At 47.5% G+C, this 16,757-nt stretch overlaps 1 protein-coding gene across 2 annotated transcripts in view; it reads right to left on the bottom strand.

The window, feature by feature from the left end:
* LOC146867094 (uncharacterized) overlaps positions 1–16,757 on the bottom strand; it is a 786,406-nt gene that overhangs the window by 199,219 nt on the left and 570,430 nt on the right. For both annotated transcript variants that reach the window (XM_085603528.1, XM_085603529.1), the window contains one exon: positions 13,360–13,540. In XM_085603528.1, the coding sequence (XP_085459654.1) occupies positions 13,360–13,540 (181 nt within the window). The remainder of the gene's footprint in view (positions 1–13,359; positions 13,541–16,757) is intronic.

Below are 16,757 nucleotides of genomic sequence, written 5' to 3'. Positions count from 1 at the left end.
AATTCACTCCATCTGTAATTAGAGAGACAGGGAAGGTCATTGGGAGACAGTCAACATTCGACCCCTATTTCAGAAAAAGAAAGTTGGGTTGTGCCTCATTGGTGACAGAGGTTGCTGGTGGAGCTTACCAACGCCATTTATCTTGGCGGCAGTGCGAGATGAATAAGTGGGGGGGACCGAAGGGAACAAACAGGGTTTTATCTGGAGGCAGGGTTATGCACCCATGATCTTAAATATACTTTGGATTCATTATATTGGCGGTCGCTTCTGGGCAAACAGAGTCCCATGACTCGTTTTCTTCACAGCAAAAGCCTGCTCCTGAGTAGAGAGGTGACACAATTGGAGGGCATTGGTTCTCAACACAGAAGATAAATCATCATGGGCCACAGGAGATAATTTACGATGGCCCCAGGACCAGGCTCTCTCAGGCACTCGCTGGGCCCCAGTCAGGGGGGCAATTTGGCCTTAAGGTGGACATCTAGATCAGCGGCCAACAGGTTGTTTCCAGCATTTTAGTGGGACGGGAGTTATATTGACCTTTAACGATACGGGCGGCTAATGCATCCCAGCTCTTTGCAAGGGAGGGACACAGGTCATTCAGTTGTGTTACTAGATATAGTAGGTGAGGTTTTGATACTAACTACGGTCGAACCTCGCTGGTCAGGGAAGTTGGAGCAGGGGGGTCTAAAACAGAGGATAGCATAGGGTGGCCGGGGCTCTGGTTTTACTTTACTCACCTGGCACTGGTGTGCAATTCAATTTAGGCAGCGTGGGAGCTCAGTTACAGTAAGGGATTGGCAGGTTTCCTCATGGGGACCCAGCGCTGGTCTTAGTGTCTACATCTTGCGGACAACTAGGGATGAAGCCAGAGGTGCTTTGAGTTGGAACAGGGAGGAGGAGGGTTCCTCACTTCCTTATTGAGCACTAAGCAGGCTGGCCCACAATCCTCCTATAAAGGAAAGGCGGTACTAACTGTGTGACACTAGGGTTGCAGTAGAATCCGGTTTCCTTCCTGCAGCGCTCCGCTGGGGTCAAAGGTCATTGGTATGCCCGGAGGGGGAACCACTAGGGACCAAGGGGTGGAGCAATTGACTCTGGGGGGAGGAAAAGGGTGCTGCTGAGGCACTAAGGAAATGTGGTGAATTAACCCCTGATGAGTAAGTGTTATCACCTAGATCAGTTTTTCATGGGATTCCGGACGCGAGTGCGATGTCACTCAAGCACCCTTCTCACAACTCACAGGCCCACCTGTGTCTGCAGCTAGGTTTCCGTCAGGCAAGGTATGGACTGCAGGGTCAGGTAAGCTGAGCATAGCAGCCAGTGGCGGGGACTCATCTGTAGGGTACGAAATCTTAGGTAAGCTACGAGGATGGCATGAGGACGCAGAAGAGTATATCTACCCATAGACCCCAGGGGCTCAGCAGGTGTAGATTTTTATTAGCCCCCTAGTTTGGAGGAAGCTGAGCTTGGGGGGGGAGGAATTCTTTCAATAACGCAATGGAGCGAACTACGCGGCTAGGAGGGTCCGTAGCCAGACAATAAGGTCGATATGGCTTCCAGTTTATAAGGTGCAGTCGTAACCAAGTAGTAAATGGGTACCCATTGGAAAATATGAGCCAGAAACATATCTTTAAGCACCCATAGTGTGGGGGTGCGGGGGGTGGAGAGAGGCCCCTTAGGGAGGGGGCGCTTTTGGCCATACGAGGACCAGCAGCTCCGTTTTGGGCAACAGTACAATCGTAGTGGTGTTAAAGAGGCCCATCAGTGGTAGCGGGGGGAGGGCGAGTTCGACAGTGACCTACTCGCCCTGTGGCGGAATTTCTTGCAGCAGAAATGGGGGCTACCCCAAATGTGGATTGATTTACTGGACTTTCCTCTTGGAAGGAGGTTGATTAATGTGGGCACTGGGCAGGCAGGAGGGGGGACTGACCTGCTGGTGGTCCTGGACCTTTCTGCCCTACCCGGGATGCCAGAAATTGAACATTTTGGGGGATTTTGCCTAGTGGTATGGTAGGTATCCCCTGGCAGGGATGGACCGCGATGGTGCCCTGGAAGTTACTTATAAAGGGATGCCCTTGGTTGAAGGTGAGGGCGATGAATAGGTTAAAGGGGCCTGCTGGCACTTGACATTAACCTTTCTGAAATGTTCCTTTGTAAAGGAAGGTCGAGATACTGATGTGTTGCTTGCACAATCTATGAGCTGTTCATCTGCCCTATGTCCTCCTTCTCAAAACAATTATGTATGATCTGGCTGATCTTATGAACAGTGCTCTCATAACAATGTTTGCTTAACTATGACGAAGGTTGTCACTTATCATTTCACAATGAGTGGTGTCTATGTGATTAAAAGGCTACGCCCTTGGTTAAACCACAGTAATGACTATTGTCCATCTCCTTGGGAGTGATGCAGTGGGGCGCAGCGAGTGGCACGTGTGAGCGCACTAATGTGGATAGAGGTATCGCCTATCATCCATCGCTCTACTACGTAGGCAGGGTCATCTCTATTGCTGTACCCCCATTCATTAAGAACATGCAAATGAGCTGCTGCATAGTAAGACTGTATATCTGCCGCCGCAATGCCACCACAGTAGGTGGACTGATAGCAATTTCGTACGGCCACTCGGACTGCACCTCCATCCCAAAGGAGTTGGCTCAGAAGTGTGTTGATTTGCTGAAACCAGGCGTCTGGAATCGGGTACAGGTGGTTCTGCAATTGATATAAGAGATGGGCAGGGATACCATCTTGAAGAAGGCAGATCAGCCATAAAGTGTGAGGGGTAGGTTGGACCAAGATTTCACCTCCGCCCTAACATGTTCTGTTAGGGGAGCGAGGTTGTGCTTCCACGCGATGTGTTGAGAGGCGGATAGAAAGACACCGAGATATATCAAGCCCTCTGTGGCAGTGGTCAGATAATCCGACCAGGCACCGAGGTCATGTGTCCACAGTATTGGCCATAGAACTGATTTGTTGGCATTCATGTATAGTTCGGACGTCTCGCCAAAAACTTGCATCATGCGGATGAGTCTAGGGCCTGATTTATTGTAGTTTTCGTATATACAGTAAGAAAAAATAAGACATCATTGGCGTATAACGCGAACCTGTTCGAGACCTCACATGACCATTAAGAGCCGCAGAGCTGGGCATCCACTTTGAACCAGGCTGTCGATGGCTCCATAGCTAGTGCAAAGAGATAAGGAGATAGATAGGGGGCAGCCCTGATGGGTACCTGTGTATATAGGGAATTTGGGAGAAACCGAGCTGGCCACCTGCACGAGGCTGTAAGGTCTTTATAGAGCAAGCCGACGTTTGTTAGAAATTTAAGGCCGATATTCAGGTGTCTCAAAAGTGCGAATAGGTACATCCAGCTAATAGAATCGAACCCCTTATCTATGTCGGCTAATAATAGGGCGGCCGGGATTCCCAGGTAACTCACTGCAGCTACGGCATTGTGGGCTTGACGGAAATTGTGATGTGTAGCATGGTGAGGAATGAAGCCAGCCTGATCTGGGTGAACTAAATTTATTATATAGGGATGAGTCGATTAGCTAATACTTTAGCAAGCAGTTTGGCCTCAATGTTCATGAGAGAAATCAGGCGGTATGAGGAGTGGCACTCTGGGGCCTGGTGAAGGACGACCACCACCTCAGCATGTCTCCAGTCGAGGGGAAGCCGTCTCTCCTGTCACACAGTTTGCAGCACCTCTAGGTAATGGGTGCACAATTGTGGCATATATATTTTGAAGAATTCGCAGAGAAAGCGGTTGGGGGCCCTGTGTTTTGCCCAAGCGTAGCTCAGCCACAGCGGTTGGTAATTCTTCAACTGTGAAGGGGGCTTTGAGCTGTGCCTTTGGGGGTAAGTCATCAGTGAATTTTTTAATAGTGGCCTCTGGCAGTTTTACTTGTTCTACTTAGAGCAGCTTATAGTAGTCAGCAAAGCTGCTCACGATTGCTGAGGTGTCTGTAAGGATACTGTCCTTTGGAATCCCTAATGCTTAGAATGTGGATCGGTTGTAACTTGTATTGACACAGCCGATGCAGTAGCCTGCTGGACTTCTCTCCCCACTGATTAATTTGGCTACGAGATGCGGACCACACTGTCTGTGCTTGTTCTAATAGCTCTTCTTAGTACGATTGCTGTGACAGGACCAACTGACGACCTGCCAGGTCCCCTCCCTACCCTCGTCCCTGCCGCTTCAGGGTCAAGATGCCGGCTTCCATTTGCAGGAGTTTCTCATGGTGCTGTTTATGCTTCAGAGCACAAAACGAGATATCCAATCTGTGAAGAGTCGGTTTCATGGCCTCCCAAAGAGTCCCAGTCGAGGCTACAGGCCAGTTATCATGGCAAATAATCCCGTCAGAGCCTGGTGCCTGTGTGTCCAGTACTGTTGGTTGTGTAAGTGCCAGGGGTAGAGGCGCCATCAGAAAGGGGGGAGACTAGGGCCCACCTGGCAGCCAAGCGAAGCTGGGGAATGATCTGAATGCCACTGGGCCGTATCGCAGCATCCACGATTGTATATACATAGCTGGCGGGCACAAACAGGTAATCTAGGTGGGAGAATGACTTATGGACATGTGAGTAGTAGGTGAAGTCCTGTTCGATCGCATGAAGCATCCTCGAGACATCCACCCATCACATTCCGTCAGCTAGGTGCTGCAGGCGTGACTCACGTGAACCTCCCAGCCCCACGGCGACTCCTCATCTGTCTTGGTGTGGGTGCACATCATTGCAGTCACCCCCCCATTACCACTAGCCCCTCGGGCATATAGAGCAAAATGGCCAATAATCGTTCTATACGGGCCTGAGTGAAGGGTGCGGGGGTGTATACGCTACCTAGAACCACCCGCTCTCCGTGGATAGTGCACACCACAATGACGTATTTGCCCTCTGTGTCCATCCATGAGCGTGTGAGTTGGAAAGGAACTCTATGAAGTATCAGGAGCACCATGCCTCAGAAGCCTCTAGTAAACCCAGAGTGAAATACGTGGTCGTAGCAGAATCTGTTGGAGCAGTAGAATGTCTGTATCTAGGCACTTGACCTGCCGAATCACTGCCCCACGCTTCCCCTTGCCCAAGACACCTTTGACATTCCAGCTAATTATGTGGAGCTTACCCTGCGAGATACTAGTGTTGACATTTGTCATCTGGGCGTGTATTGGATGTCTAAGGAATGCAATGTGCGTGTGGCCGCCGAGTGGGGAGCGTCAAGAACAATCGTAATAGACACAGCACAAGCAACAAATGAACATTCCCAAAATCACCGCACACCCCCACCCCAATACCTCATGACCATTGAAGTGTCTATCGCAGAGAAGGTTTCAGCCCAGCCGCAACGGGGCCAGAAACAAGGCCCCTCCAATGGATTTATAGAAGCCATCCCAATAGCATATCGTCTCTCCTAGAGTTCGAGCTGTGCCTCTCTAGGAATGTAGCACATTGAAGAGTACCATCTTATATGCAAGTATAAATGACAAGAAATTCCATCTTCGCCAGGACAGCCATGGCGTAGCTTACAGTACAGATAGACACAGCAATTCTGAGAAGGTACGGATCGATCTTTACTATGAGCCTGAGCTCCCCACGACGATCTCGATCTGTGGCTGTTTTTATTTGTGTTTGGATTGTCGGCGTAGGGGGTTACCAGATGAGGAGTATGAGGCATCACACAGATTTCTTCATCTGTCCATGTGAACACCTCCTCGAAGGTGGCAAAGAAAAGGTACGGGAATTGTATGTTACTCGCAGGCAAGCTGGAAATAGTAGTGCATAGGAGAGCTTAAGGCTTCTTAGGCGAGCCTTCACTTCCATGAAGGATTGGCGTCTCTGCTGGATCTACCTAGTGTAGTCCGGGAATATCATGATGCACTGTGAGTCAAAGGAAAGGGAGTCTTTCATCCTGGCCTATCGAAGGTATTGTCTTGGTCGTGGAAGTTGAGTATCCTTGCAATAACAGGTTGGACTGGTGCCAGGGGGGAGCTTCTTGATCAGGGCCCTGTGAGCCCTCTCGATGATAAAACAGGGGGAGAGACAGCCGGCTGGCATCCAATCCTGCAGCCAGGTAGCAAGGAGCTTCCCAACGTCTTCACCCTCGCAGCCTTTGGGAAAGCCTACAAAGCGGAGGTTGTTTATGCTGGCTCTCCCTTCAGCATCCTCAATGCGTGTTGCATGGCCCTTTGTCAGATTCTCGAGGGTGTTTAGCTTCTTTTGGAGGGTGGTCACAATATCCTCTATGCTGGAGACCCTTGTCTCGGTCTCCGTGCACCTCTCCACCACATTTCGTAGATCTTGACGCAGGAGCATCACGTCGGAGCCTACTTCACCTATTTTGGCCTTCAGCATGTCTTTGGATTGTGTATTGGCTGCTAGTAAGGTTGCGTTGCCAGGCACAGTGTTAGCTGGATTACCAGATTCCATGGCCGGGGCACCCACCCCCATATACTTGGCTATTGTGCTCTGTTTAGACGCTGCGCCAGATGGTTTATCATGTGTCATTGTGGGCAAGTCCGTGAGCCGTAGTTGTGAGCCCGAACCAGACAACAACCGCCCTAGACTGCGTAGATAATGAGTGCAAGCTGAGTACGGGGTGCGTACTTTAGGGTAGAGTGGCGCCGTCCTGCGTGTAGAAAGATTGATTGCCACGACCCTCGTCTGGCCGAAAAGAGGCCAGGTGGGGGCCCCACTGTTCACAAGCTGCACCGGGCCTTGCCCGACCGTATTCGCATGCAGGTGCTCCCCCACCCCTGAGAACGGGTGCCTCACTTGTGGGCTGCACTTGGATGTGACCGCCAAAGGCCCGCTCTTCTTCGCCAACTGTAGGCCATTCAGCACCAGGTCCCAGGGCAATTGGTAGGCTGGTGTCTTCTCACTTGGGCCAAGTGAGTTTCATTGTGGGGCCACCATTGTCTGCATCACCCTGAATGGTAGTGCGGGCCAAAGTCGCAGCCGGAGAGTATCTCCAGGCCCCTGGAAGCACAGCTCGCTCGGCGGGGATAGTAAACAGGGGCCCGCAATATGGGTGGTTTGGTCTGGTTACACTCATCGCCGCGGCGCGGACCAGCCACCGAAGCACCTGGCCACACTCCTCCAAGCCCGGGACGACGCCCAGATGGGCCCACCTGGAGTGCCTGCAGCAGACCCCGCAGCCCAACGCAGACACAGACACACCAAGACCATCTTGTAAGTCTGGTGGCCGCTGGTCACAATGCAGTCAGTTCTTCCCTGGTAGCCCCAGTCTGGGGGGCGGTGCCAAGCTCCCCCTGAGGTGTCAAATCAAATAAAAAATTCCCTTTTACCGTATGGGAGTTTTCATCCTCAAGCATTACGTGATAACTTGCCATTTGGACAGTTTTTACGTATTAAAAGTAATTGTTCATCCTCTGCCAAGTATCAGGAACATGCTCACAACCTATCTAATCAACTACAAGAGAGACAATACCCGAAAAGACTAGTTAAAAAATCCTCCAAATGGGCTTTTAACAATAACCGGGCAGCCTTATTGGAACCCAATATTCCTAAAGAAGCTACTAACAGGTTGACATGTGTCCATACTTTTTGTAAATTTTCCAACAAGATCAAGAAGAGTATCCTTTCTAACTGGAAAATCTTAAAAATAGGCGGTGAAACACTACAACGACCTCTATTTGCCTTTAAACGCAGTAGTAACATCAGGGATCGTTTGGTACACACCCGTCCTCGCACTTATGGTAAAGTGTCACAGAATTCTTTGTGGGGTTTATCTCCAGTACAGGGACATTTCCCTTGCGGCTCATGTGCGGCTTGTCCCCACACCTCTATAACAAAAGAAATTGACATTGGATCTGGAAGACCATGGGTCCGTAAGTGCCATACCAATTGCAATACCGACAACCTGATATATATGGTAACTTGTCCTTGCGCTTTGCGATATGTTGGCATGACCACACGACGGGTGAAAACACGTATTCTTGAACATAAGAGCGCTATTCGATGTGGCAAGTCCTCAACGAAGTTGACCAACCATTTCCTCAATGTGAAACACAGTCCAAGTGAACTGAAGTGGACAGTGCTGGAAAGACCTTTCATTCCATCTCATTTAACTGATCTTTCTACATTTCTATTTAAGCGAGAACAGTGGTGGGTACACAAATTACAGACTGATACTACAGGTTTAAACGATGATATTCCTTGTATTATAAACATTCAGTCCAGTTTATCTTCTATTTTCCTGTTTTCTATGAATATGCTGGCGTCTTATTTTTATATTTTTTTTTTTGTCTGATAATATTCACTTTATTTGGATATATGAATATATTACAAAATTCTGAGAGGAGTTATAGAGTTAGTTATCCTATCACTTACCAATGGTAATATGAACTAGCAAATAGCCTGTTTAAGCCTACTAATGGCTAGGAGACTTGTAACCATATATATATTTTTTTTAATTTTATTTACTTCGTCTGAACCGCAGTATAATATACACATACAGAGGCATATTCATTTACAATGGCGTAACACATAACATTAGTGATCTTTGGATTTACAGGAGGTACTCTTATCATTCCAAATGGGCATATCTGACATGAAACGTCTACCCACCTCATCCCACAACAGTTCAAACTTTAATGTCTAAAGGATACAGCTCCGTAGGCAGCAGCATACACTATTCACCATGGCCCGCAACACATAGACCAGAGGCTCCCCCCCCGCCAAGCATCATCTATGTATACTTCCCGACCCTACAACCGACATTACCCATCTGCCTGTAGTGTTTGTAGGTATTGTTTTAGTGGCTCCCAGAAATCACGGGGTCTGGAGGTAAGCGGTAGTTCTTCCGCATACCTGTCCATGGTTTCTCTGCAGTATGACATGTCTGTAAGCCAATCTTTAAGTCTAGGTGGGCGTTTACTTCCCCATCTGAGAGCTACACGCCGCTTCGCCAGCAGCAGTGCCACAGCCAGAAACTTCCTTCTTTTTGTCAAAGTCAATCGGTATATCCCCAGTAAGCACACAAGAGGCACGTTGGGCACGTGGTCCGCTAGCATTTCGTTTATTGCCCCTATAATTTCGTGCCAATATTTGTTTACCTGTGGACATGCCCATGCCAAGTGCAGAAAATCCGCACTTAAGGCGTTACATCTCTGACACCGGTCATGCGCTCAAAGGCCATATCTATGGAGTTGGGTTGGGGTGTAATAAAATTGGTGGAGAAATTTAAAATGTATTATCCGTAGATTACAGTTGGATGTCAATAATTGTAACTGTGTGCAGCTATATTCCCAATCCCGCTCCTCTATTTTGCCACCAAGCAGTGATTCCCATCTAGCTAGTGATCTATTTACCACCTCCCTTTGTTCCAATTGCGACTTCTTGTATAAGCAAGTAACTAATTTCTGGCGCGATGGCGCTATGAGTAAGGCCTGTAAGTGGTTCCTCCGGGTAGGTGTTATATAATTCCCTGATCGCTGCCTGCAGTCATAGGTAAGCAAATGTCTTCATTGGCATATTGTGTGTGGTCAATGCCGGGTCTAGTCTCTGAAGGAATTTGCCATGTGGGATAACGTCCTTCATGGTGGATAATTTCATATCTTCTAGCAAAATCATCATACCCCGCTCCTGGGTCACTGAGAGCTTCCGATGATTAGTAATTGGAAGCGCCGGTGCATATATAGGCAGCTTATTGGCACGTTGTGCCAATGTATGCCATGCACGCGAGGTGCAGCGTACGGGTTGTATCGTGTCTTTATGTGTATATGTCCTCGGGTTTGATACAAACGTCCTCACTGGAGCAGGGTTTACACTATCTGTTTCCACTGCAACATGCGAAACGTATGCATGTGGTTTGGTCCAGTAGTGTGCATGTTGCGCCTGCGCAGAGTAAAAATATAGCTGTAGGTCTGGTGCTCCAAAACCCCCCAAATGATACGGTTTCATCAGTATGGACCAGCTAATCCTAGCCTGTTTTCCCGCCCATGTCAGCTTCTGCATCAGGGATGCTGACGTCTTATTTATCTGTTTTTCTGAGGCACCTTTACTTATTTTAGTATAAGTGTTTTGATAGACAATAATGTCAGGCCTCGTAGCTTTATTGACATACATCCACTGTTCCTTTACTGATGTTACATATAGCCATGATTATGCACTACTGTTAACAACTCGATTGTTTTGCCTGTGTATACTTAATTGTATGGGTACGATTATTTCATGAACGACAAACTTGAAAGTGGTCATGCTCATGTTGAAAATTTTTTTTAGTCTGCTTTATGCATCTTGGAATTTTCGGGCGCAATGTTTTCTATGTTTTTGCAGCCCTTATATTGTAGACTACAAGTGTGTATGCGCACCGGTACAAAATTAATAGACATCATGCGCATGTGCTAATTACTGCTTGGGCCTCAGTTGACATGCGCGGTTGTGAAGACAGTGTCATTTTTACACACATGCGCAATATACTATTTCCGGTTGCATTCAGATGCGGGAGCTCACGTCTGTATTCTGATTGGTAGTTCGCTACGCAATGAGTGGCATTTATGGAGGCGTTTTTCTTTTCCCGCTACCTCCGGTCACAGGCTCAATTCTACGCCGGCGTACCGACGGATATGTAAGCCCTCCGATGCCCTCCTATGCATTATTAGCTGCAATGTTTGTTTTGGCCCGTTATACTATTTGGTTTTTTCTAACTTGAGATAAGGCTGTCTGAGCATTAGCGAGACATATGTACAACACGTTTTAAGTCAGATCTAGCTGTTTTCCTGGATGTACATAGACTTCTATTCTGACCAATGTGAATGAGTTAATGTAGTAATTTTTTACCATTTATATCATGGCTAGTCACGAAGAAAGATGCCATTGGGCATTATGTCTTTATTCTTTTATTTGTGCATTGCTATATCTTAGGATCATGACTCAACATTAAAAGCTTAGAGTCTAGACTTCACTATTGAGCACTGTGGCTTATGTAAGCCCTCTGCTTCATTATTTTTTGTTTTAAGTCTCCCTCTAAGTTTGGCTTTCTATATATACATGCTTATCTGGGGTATTACTACAATTGGTACACTCCTCTTTATTCTTGATAAGACATGTTATTGTTGATTGCTATTTGCTACCGTTTCTTTCAGAGCGGTGCCCCTTTCCTGAGCGGTTGCCAGGTAAAGGTGTGGTGACTTACCTAGTAGTTACGGGTGAGTTATTCCTTCTGTTTTTATATGTGAGACATAATTAGTTTTTTGATGCATCTACGATCACTATATTGATGTTGGCTTTTTTGCTTTGATTGTAGGTAAAGTACTTTATGAAACAGGCGCACCAAGAAAATCCTTGTCCCTGTATCCTTCTTTGTTACATCACTAGTTCACTCTTTGGCAGCAGCATCATAGGTCCTGATGAAAGCCTAACCCATTTTTAGGCACAATGGCTGAAACATGTTGACCAATTAACTTTCTTTCATCTCCGCGGTTTATAACTCTGGCCGCTGGTGCACTGCATTTTTAATCCTGGCGAAGGACGTCTCACAATAAAGTCTCTCCTTGGCGTCCTTTAGTCAGTTTTAACTTCACTTTCCTCATAGTTTTTATTTAATTTGCCCTGCGCCCTCACTCATACTATCAGCTCCTCATATGTGGATTTAGAATATCCGATATAACTTACAAAACAAACGTGAGCACCTCCCGCTCAGTGAGGGGGTTGTAGTCCCCAGGGGAACTAGGTTTTTCCTCTGGGAGGAGAATCCCAAATGATGAAGCATGTCACCTTTGGTGAGTGAGGGATTTCGTCCTAAAAAGGGAAATGCCCATAGCTAGCTCTGTTGGGCTTAATTACTAGTTCTGTTTCACTTTTTTCTTTTTCTTTTGTAATTGGTCAGTAGTGGTTTTTCCACACTTGTTTGTAGTATTTTTGTAGACCTCGGGATTTCTTACTGTTTATTGTGTCAAATCAGGGCCCCAGGCTCCATGACCCACGATATGGCGGCAGGGCCGCAGTACCTGCCACGTCGCTTTAGGTGGTGTGTGCCCATTGCAGGCTCCACTCGCCTCAGTCTCCGGTCTCGGCTGGGCCTCGACCCCGGCCCAAGATTGGCCAGCCGGGCCACACTCAGCACCGCCCCTCAGCCGATTCAGGCAGGCTGCCGTGTGGAGCCCCGTCCAGGGGCAGGCACCCCGGCAAGTCCCTCCTGGTGAGCGCCCACCACACCAGGCCACAGACGGGTCTTCCCTATGGGGTGGTCACGCCACCGATGTGTCCCAAGGCGTCTTCAGTGCACTCCTGTGTTTCAGTGCCACTTCCCCTTTCAACGATCCTCAGCAATGATGTTTAGGCCATGTAGGGGTGGTAATGGATATGTATTCGGCAGGATAGCGAAAGGATTTTAGAACGGGCTGTTGGAGCTTGCCAAGAGCGTTTTCCTCCATGGTGGACCACCAGGCCACGCCCCTGGCTGAAATACTTTTCATAGAAAATAATTTTCTTGAATAGGAAGCAGGGCATTACATTATATTTTATGGTTTAAGTAGTTTTTATTGAGTATGCATTAAATTCGTAACAGTACACCCACCTACAACCACATTAAATTATATTTTAAACACATATATTCCACAGTGCAGACTCTGCACGCACAGCAGATGGCAGAAATGTATGTGATACCTGTATATTCCCATGAGAATGTTCCAGAACTCAAATGCAACTCATGCTAATAACACCTGCCAGTTTCGCGTGTGAGAGAAGCAGACGCCGATCTGCAAAGTTGTGACCTGGAGATTAGAGACTTTCTTTGCGAATTGGTCGAAGGGAACCTGAAAACTGGTCTGATGCAAAGCACCACTTGACAATCGCTTGCTACCACATGCCTAGAGGAGGTGGTAAGAAGCCAAAGGATCATCAAGATGCTACTTCATATACATACATTGCTGAACATTTGCGCGAATCATTCGTTAAAGTGGAAAAACAAGTTTTCGGAGAAGCTTTTCGCAATGTTTGAGTTTAGCCTGTGGTGGTTTGTATTTCAAACAGGTTTGACTTGAAATGAAAGAATACACATTAAAACATTGAAAATGAAATCACTCATGTATACATAAAACCGACTTGAAAACTGTTGTGGCAATGGCACACATATCACACCAGAAAACAGGCCTCATTTCAAGGATGAATGCACAGGAGCAATTTGGCTGAGTACTGGTTAAAGTTTAGTAGTATTCATTTTAGTTAAAGCCCAGAAGTTATCAGCCGGCCAAATGTTGCACAACTGAAGCTTGAAGTTTGTTGCACTCCGTATAACTTCCACTCTGCTTTCACTAACCACACACTGAGCACAACTTGAAGACTATGTTACATTAGAACACACAACCACAAACACAGTTCACGTCCAATCCAATAAGTTATAAAGTACCGACCTTTGTAACCAAAGTTGTCATAGTTTCCACCCATTTCTGGGATCATCGAAAGGTCGGAGAGATTTCCAGTCTGAATAAACATACTATGTGGCCGACTCATATTAAAATGCTTCTTAACCTCCTGGTACGAATTGCGCAAGGCCCTGGCAGCTCCACAGGAACAGCGCTGTACAAAATACTCCTACACAGAGAAGAGAAGAAGTATGCAGACATGAACAACTTACAAACCCAGAAAACGTGCAACAGCGAGATCATGGCACAGTGCCAACATTCCAAGAAAGTGAAGGGCAATGGAATGCAGCGCCGAGGACTCGGTGAATCAAACACTGATATTCTTACTCCCTTTGACGGTCAGTTTTATTTTTCTATGTATGTCTTCTTTAAGGCTTTGTGTTGTCTAATTATGTGATGTAAGACTACTTTTATCGGGGCAGTAGTCTTGGCATTGACTGTTGTGTATTGTAGGAGGGATTGCAGATGATTGTGCTAATGATTGGAGAGGTGTAGCGCAGCGGACACAGCGGCTGAAACTGGAGCATGGGGCTCAGGGTCCGAACCCCGGCATCATGAACAATAGCTCACTTAAGCTCCTCGACGGCCCCCAGCGCCTTAAAACCATTAAGCGGGAGATATGTTTGCGCTTTACAAATAGGAATCATTATCTCAGCATACTCTGGGCCACAAGAGTATTAGTCTATTGCGCTGTATTTCTCTGCAGTACAGGTCAACATGCCCACAGATTCTGTTTTGGAGATACAGACTCAGTGTGAGGCCATCAATGCCACTCTAAACACTAATTACATCCCTGCATTCCACAGGGCCACTGGGATGACTGGTTAGATGGAGACTACCAGGCAGTGCAAGCTGTACGGTTGCAAAAGGCCAATTGTCATCTTACCAAGATCTTACAGTGGGCTTAAAGCCTGCCCATTACTTACTATTGGTTGGCTTAATTTTCACTCGCATTTCCTTACTTCTCATTTAATGGCTTGTCCATCTTGTATTTGTCCCTCACAATGAACATATTCTCTTTACTTGTGTATTTCCACTGCTCAATTTTAGGGAACTACGTTTTCTTTGTGCTTAGGCACTCCATGAGAGTGCATGTGTTTTCCAGCTGTCTCACTTATGGGCTTATCTCTTCCCTCCTGTTCTGTGTTAGTCTCTCTCATCAGTCTGCTTTACTCTATCCCTGTGCTGCTCTCGTTTCTTTTTTCTTAAGTCCCCCATAAGTGCAAAGTTTTCCATCTATCTCCCTGGTATACTTCTCTCCCTCCTATCGCTCTGCATTGCTATCTCGTGTTAGTATACTTCTCTCCTTCTCATGCTGCCCACTTCCTCTCTGTACTTTTCTTCTCCCACACCATGATCTGTGTTACTCTTGCAGTTGTTGCAGTTGTGCCAGGGCCGGACTGGGAACCAAAACTGGCCCTGGCAAAGTGCACGGCCGCCCCATCCCCCGTTGGGCAGAAACGAGACTTCCATCAACAGAGGCATCGGACAGTGTCTTCTGCCCGTGATTGACAATTGCGGCGCGTTTTCCATAACAACAGTGCTACTAGCAAGATGGGGGAAGGGGTTGGGGTGGGGGGTTAATTCATGCAATTCCAGACTGGCCTGATACTGAAATCTTGGGGGCGCTCTTTGCTGTTTTGGAGATAGGGGGTGTAACTAACCTTGCGGGTGAATAGTGCTTCGTAGCAGCAAGGGGACACCAGGCGCTGGGTGTGCTCAGAAGCTGCACATAGGCACAGGCGTGCTAGTAAGAGCTACCACAAAATGCACGCTGGGCAGAAACGAGACTTCCATCAACCGAGGTAGCGGACAGTGTCTTCTGCCCCTGATTGACAATTGCGGCGCATTTTCCATAACAGTGCCACAAGCAGGATGGGGGAAGCGGTGGGGGTGGGGGATTAATTCATGCAATTCCACACTGGCCTGTTGCTGAAAGCTTGGGGGCGCTCTTTACTGTTTTGGACCTAGGGGGTCTAACCAACCTTGCGGGTGAATAGCGCTTCGCAGCAGCAAGGGGACACCAGGCGCTGGGTGTGCTCCGAAGCTGCACGTAGGCACAGGCGTGCTAGTAAGAGCTACCACAAAATGCACGCTGGGCAGAAACGAGACTTCCATCAAAAGAGGCATCGGACAGTATCTTCTGCCCGTGATTGACAATTGCAGTGCATTTTCCATAACAGTGCCACTAGCAGGATGGGGGAAGGGGCGGGGATGGGGGGTTAATTCATGCAATTCCACACTGGCCTGTTGCTGAAAACTTGGAGGCACTCTTTGCTGTTTTGGACCTAGGGGGTGTAACCAACCTTGCGGGTGAATAGCACTTCACAGCAGCAAGGGGACACCAGACGCTGGGTGTGCTCAGAAGCTACACATAGGCACAGGCGTGGTGGTAATAATCAACGTGCAACGCCGTGCAGGGTCCCTGGGAGTGTTTTGGATCTAGTGGGTGTAACCAACCTTGCGGGTGAACAGCGCTTCGCAGCCGCAAGGGGACACCAGGTGCTGGGTGTGCTCAGAAGCTACACGTAGGCACAGGCGTGCGCCAGAGAAGACACGCCGTGAGCGTGCACATCGGCTGTCCGGGCAAGTGCACATCAGAACGCGCCGTAAGCGTGCACATCTGCTGTCCAGGTGCAAGCTGAGATCGCCAGAGAAGACAAGCCATGAGCATGCACATCGGCTGTCCGGCCAAGTGCACATCTCCTGTCCCCCTTTGGACGCAAAACCCACACAATAGATCTCGCCAAGGCGAGCAGCGCATGCACTGCATCGCTAGGCGAGACCTAAAAAATCTGAATTTTTTAATGAACCAATCCAAGTGGCATCTGCCATCTGGGATCGGTAATTTTTGTTTAAAGAAAATGATGAGTCCTCATTTTGTCGGGATGCGCATGCATTGTGACGCAACTGCTATTGTGCATTTTTTATTTTTTTATTTTTACGATGCTGCACAGAGTCCCAAATGCAATTGGCAATTCCAAAAAGCCACAAAGGATCAACCTATTGACTTTGCCGATGTTGGTTTTTACTGGAGAGGACCCTATATTCCAGGGCATGGTACATATCATGTGCCTCGATGATTGGTGCAAGAGTAATCTGTGGGCAGAAGACTGTGGGCACTTTCCTAACAATCAATTACCAACTTTTATTTTCAATACGTTAGGCAAATTGGTTTCTATATTTTCACACCTAGCATTTATTTTTAATTGTGTCAGTATTTTGTGAGACAGTGGAATCAACCATTGCATCATCTGTTATGTGCATTCAGTATACCTCATCTCCATCAGCCATTATTTGCAGAAAAGATGTTTAGAAATACAGCCCATCGATATGAGTAAATGACATTATCATTGATTGGCTTTGAAATTCATTTGTAGAACTAA

This window comes from Triturus cristatus, chromosome 1_2, assembly GCF_964204655.1.
Source record: "Triturus cristatus chromosome 1_2, aTriCri1.1, whole genome shotgun sequence".
In the NCBI taxonomy this organism is placed as follows: domain Eukaryota; kingdom Metazoa; phylum Chordata; class Amphibia; order Caudata; family Salamandridae; genus Triturus; species Triturus cristatus.
This window is presented reverse-complemented; position numbering and strand designations above follow the sequence as displayed.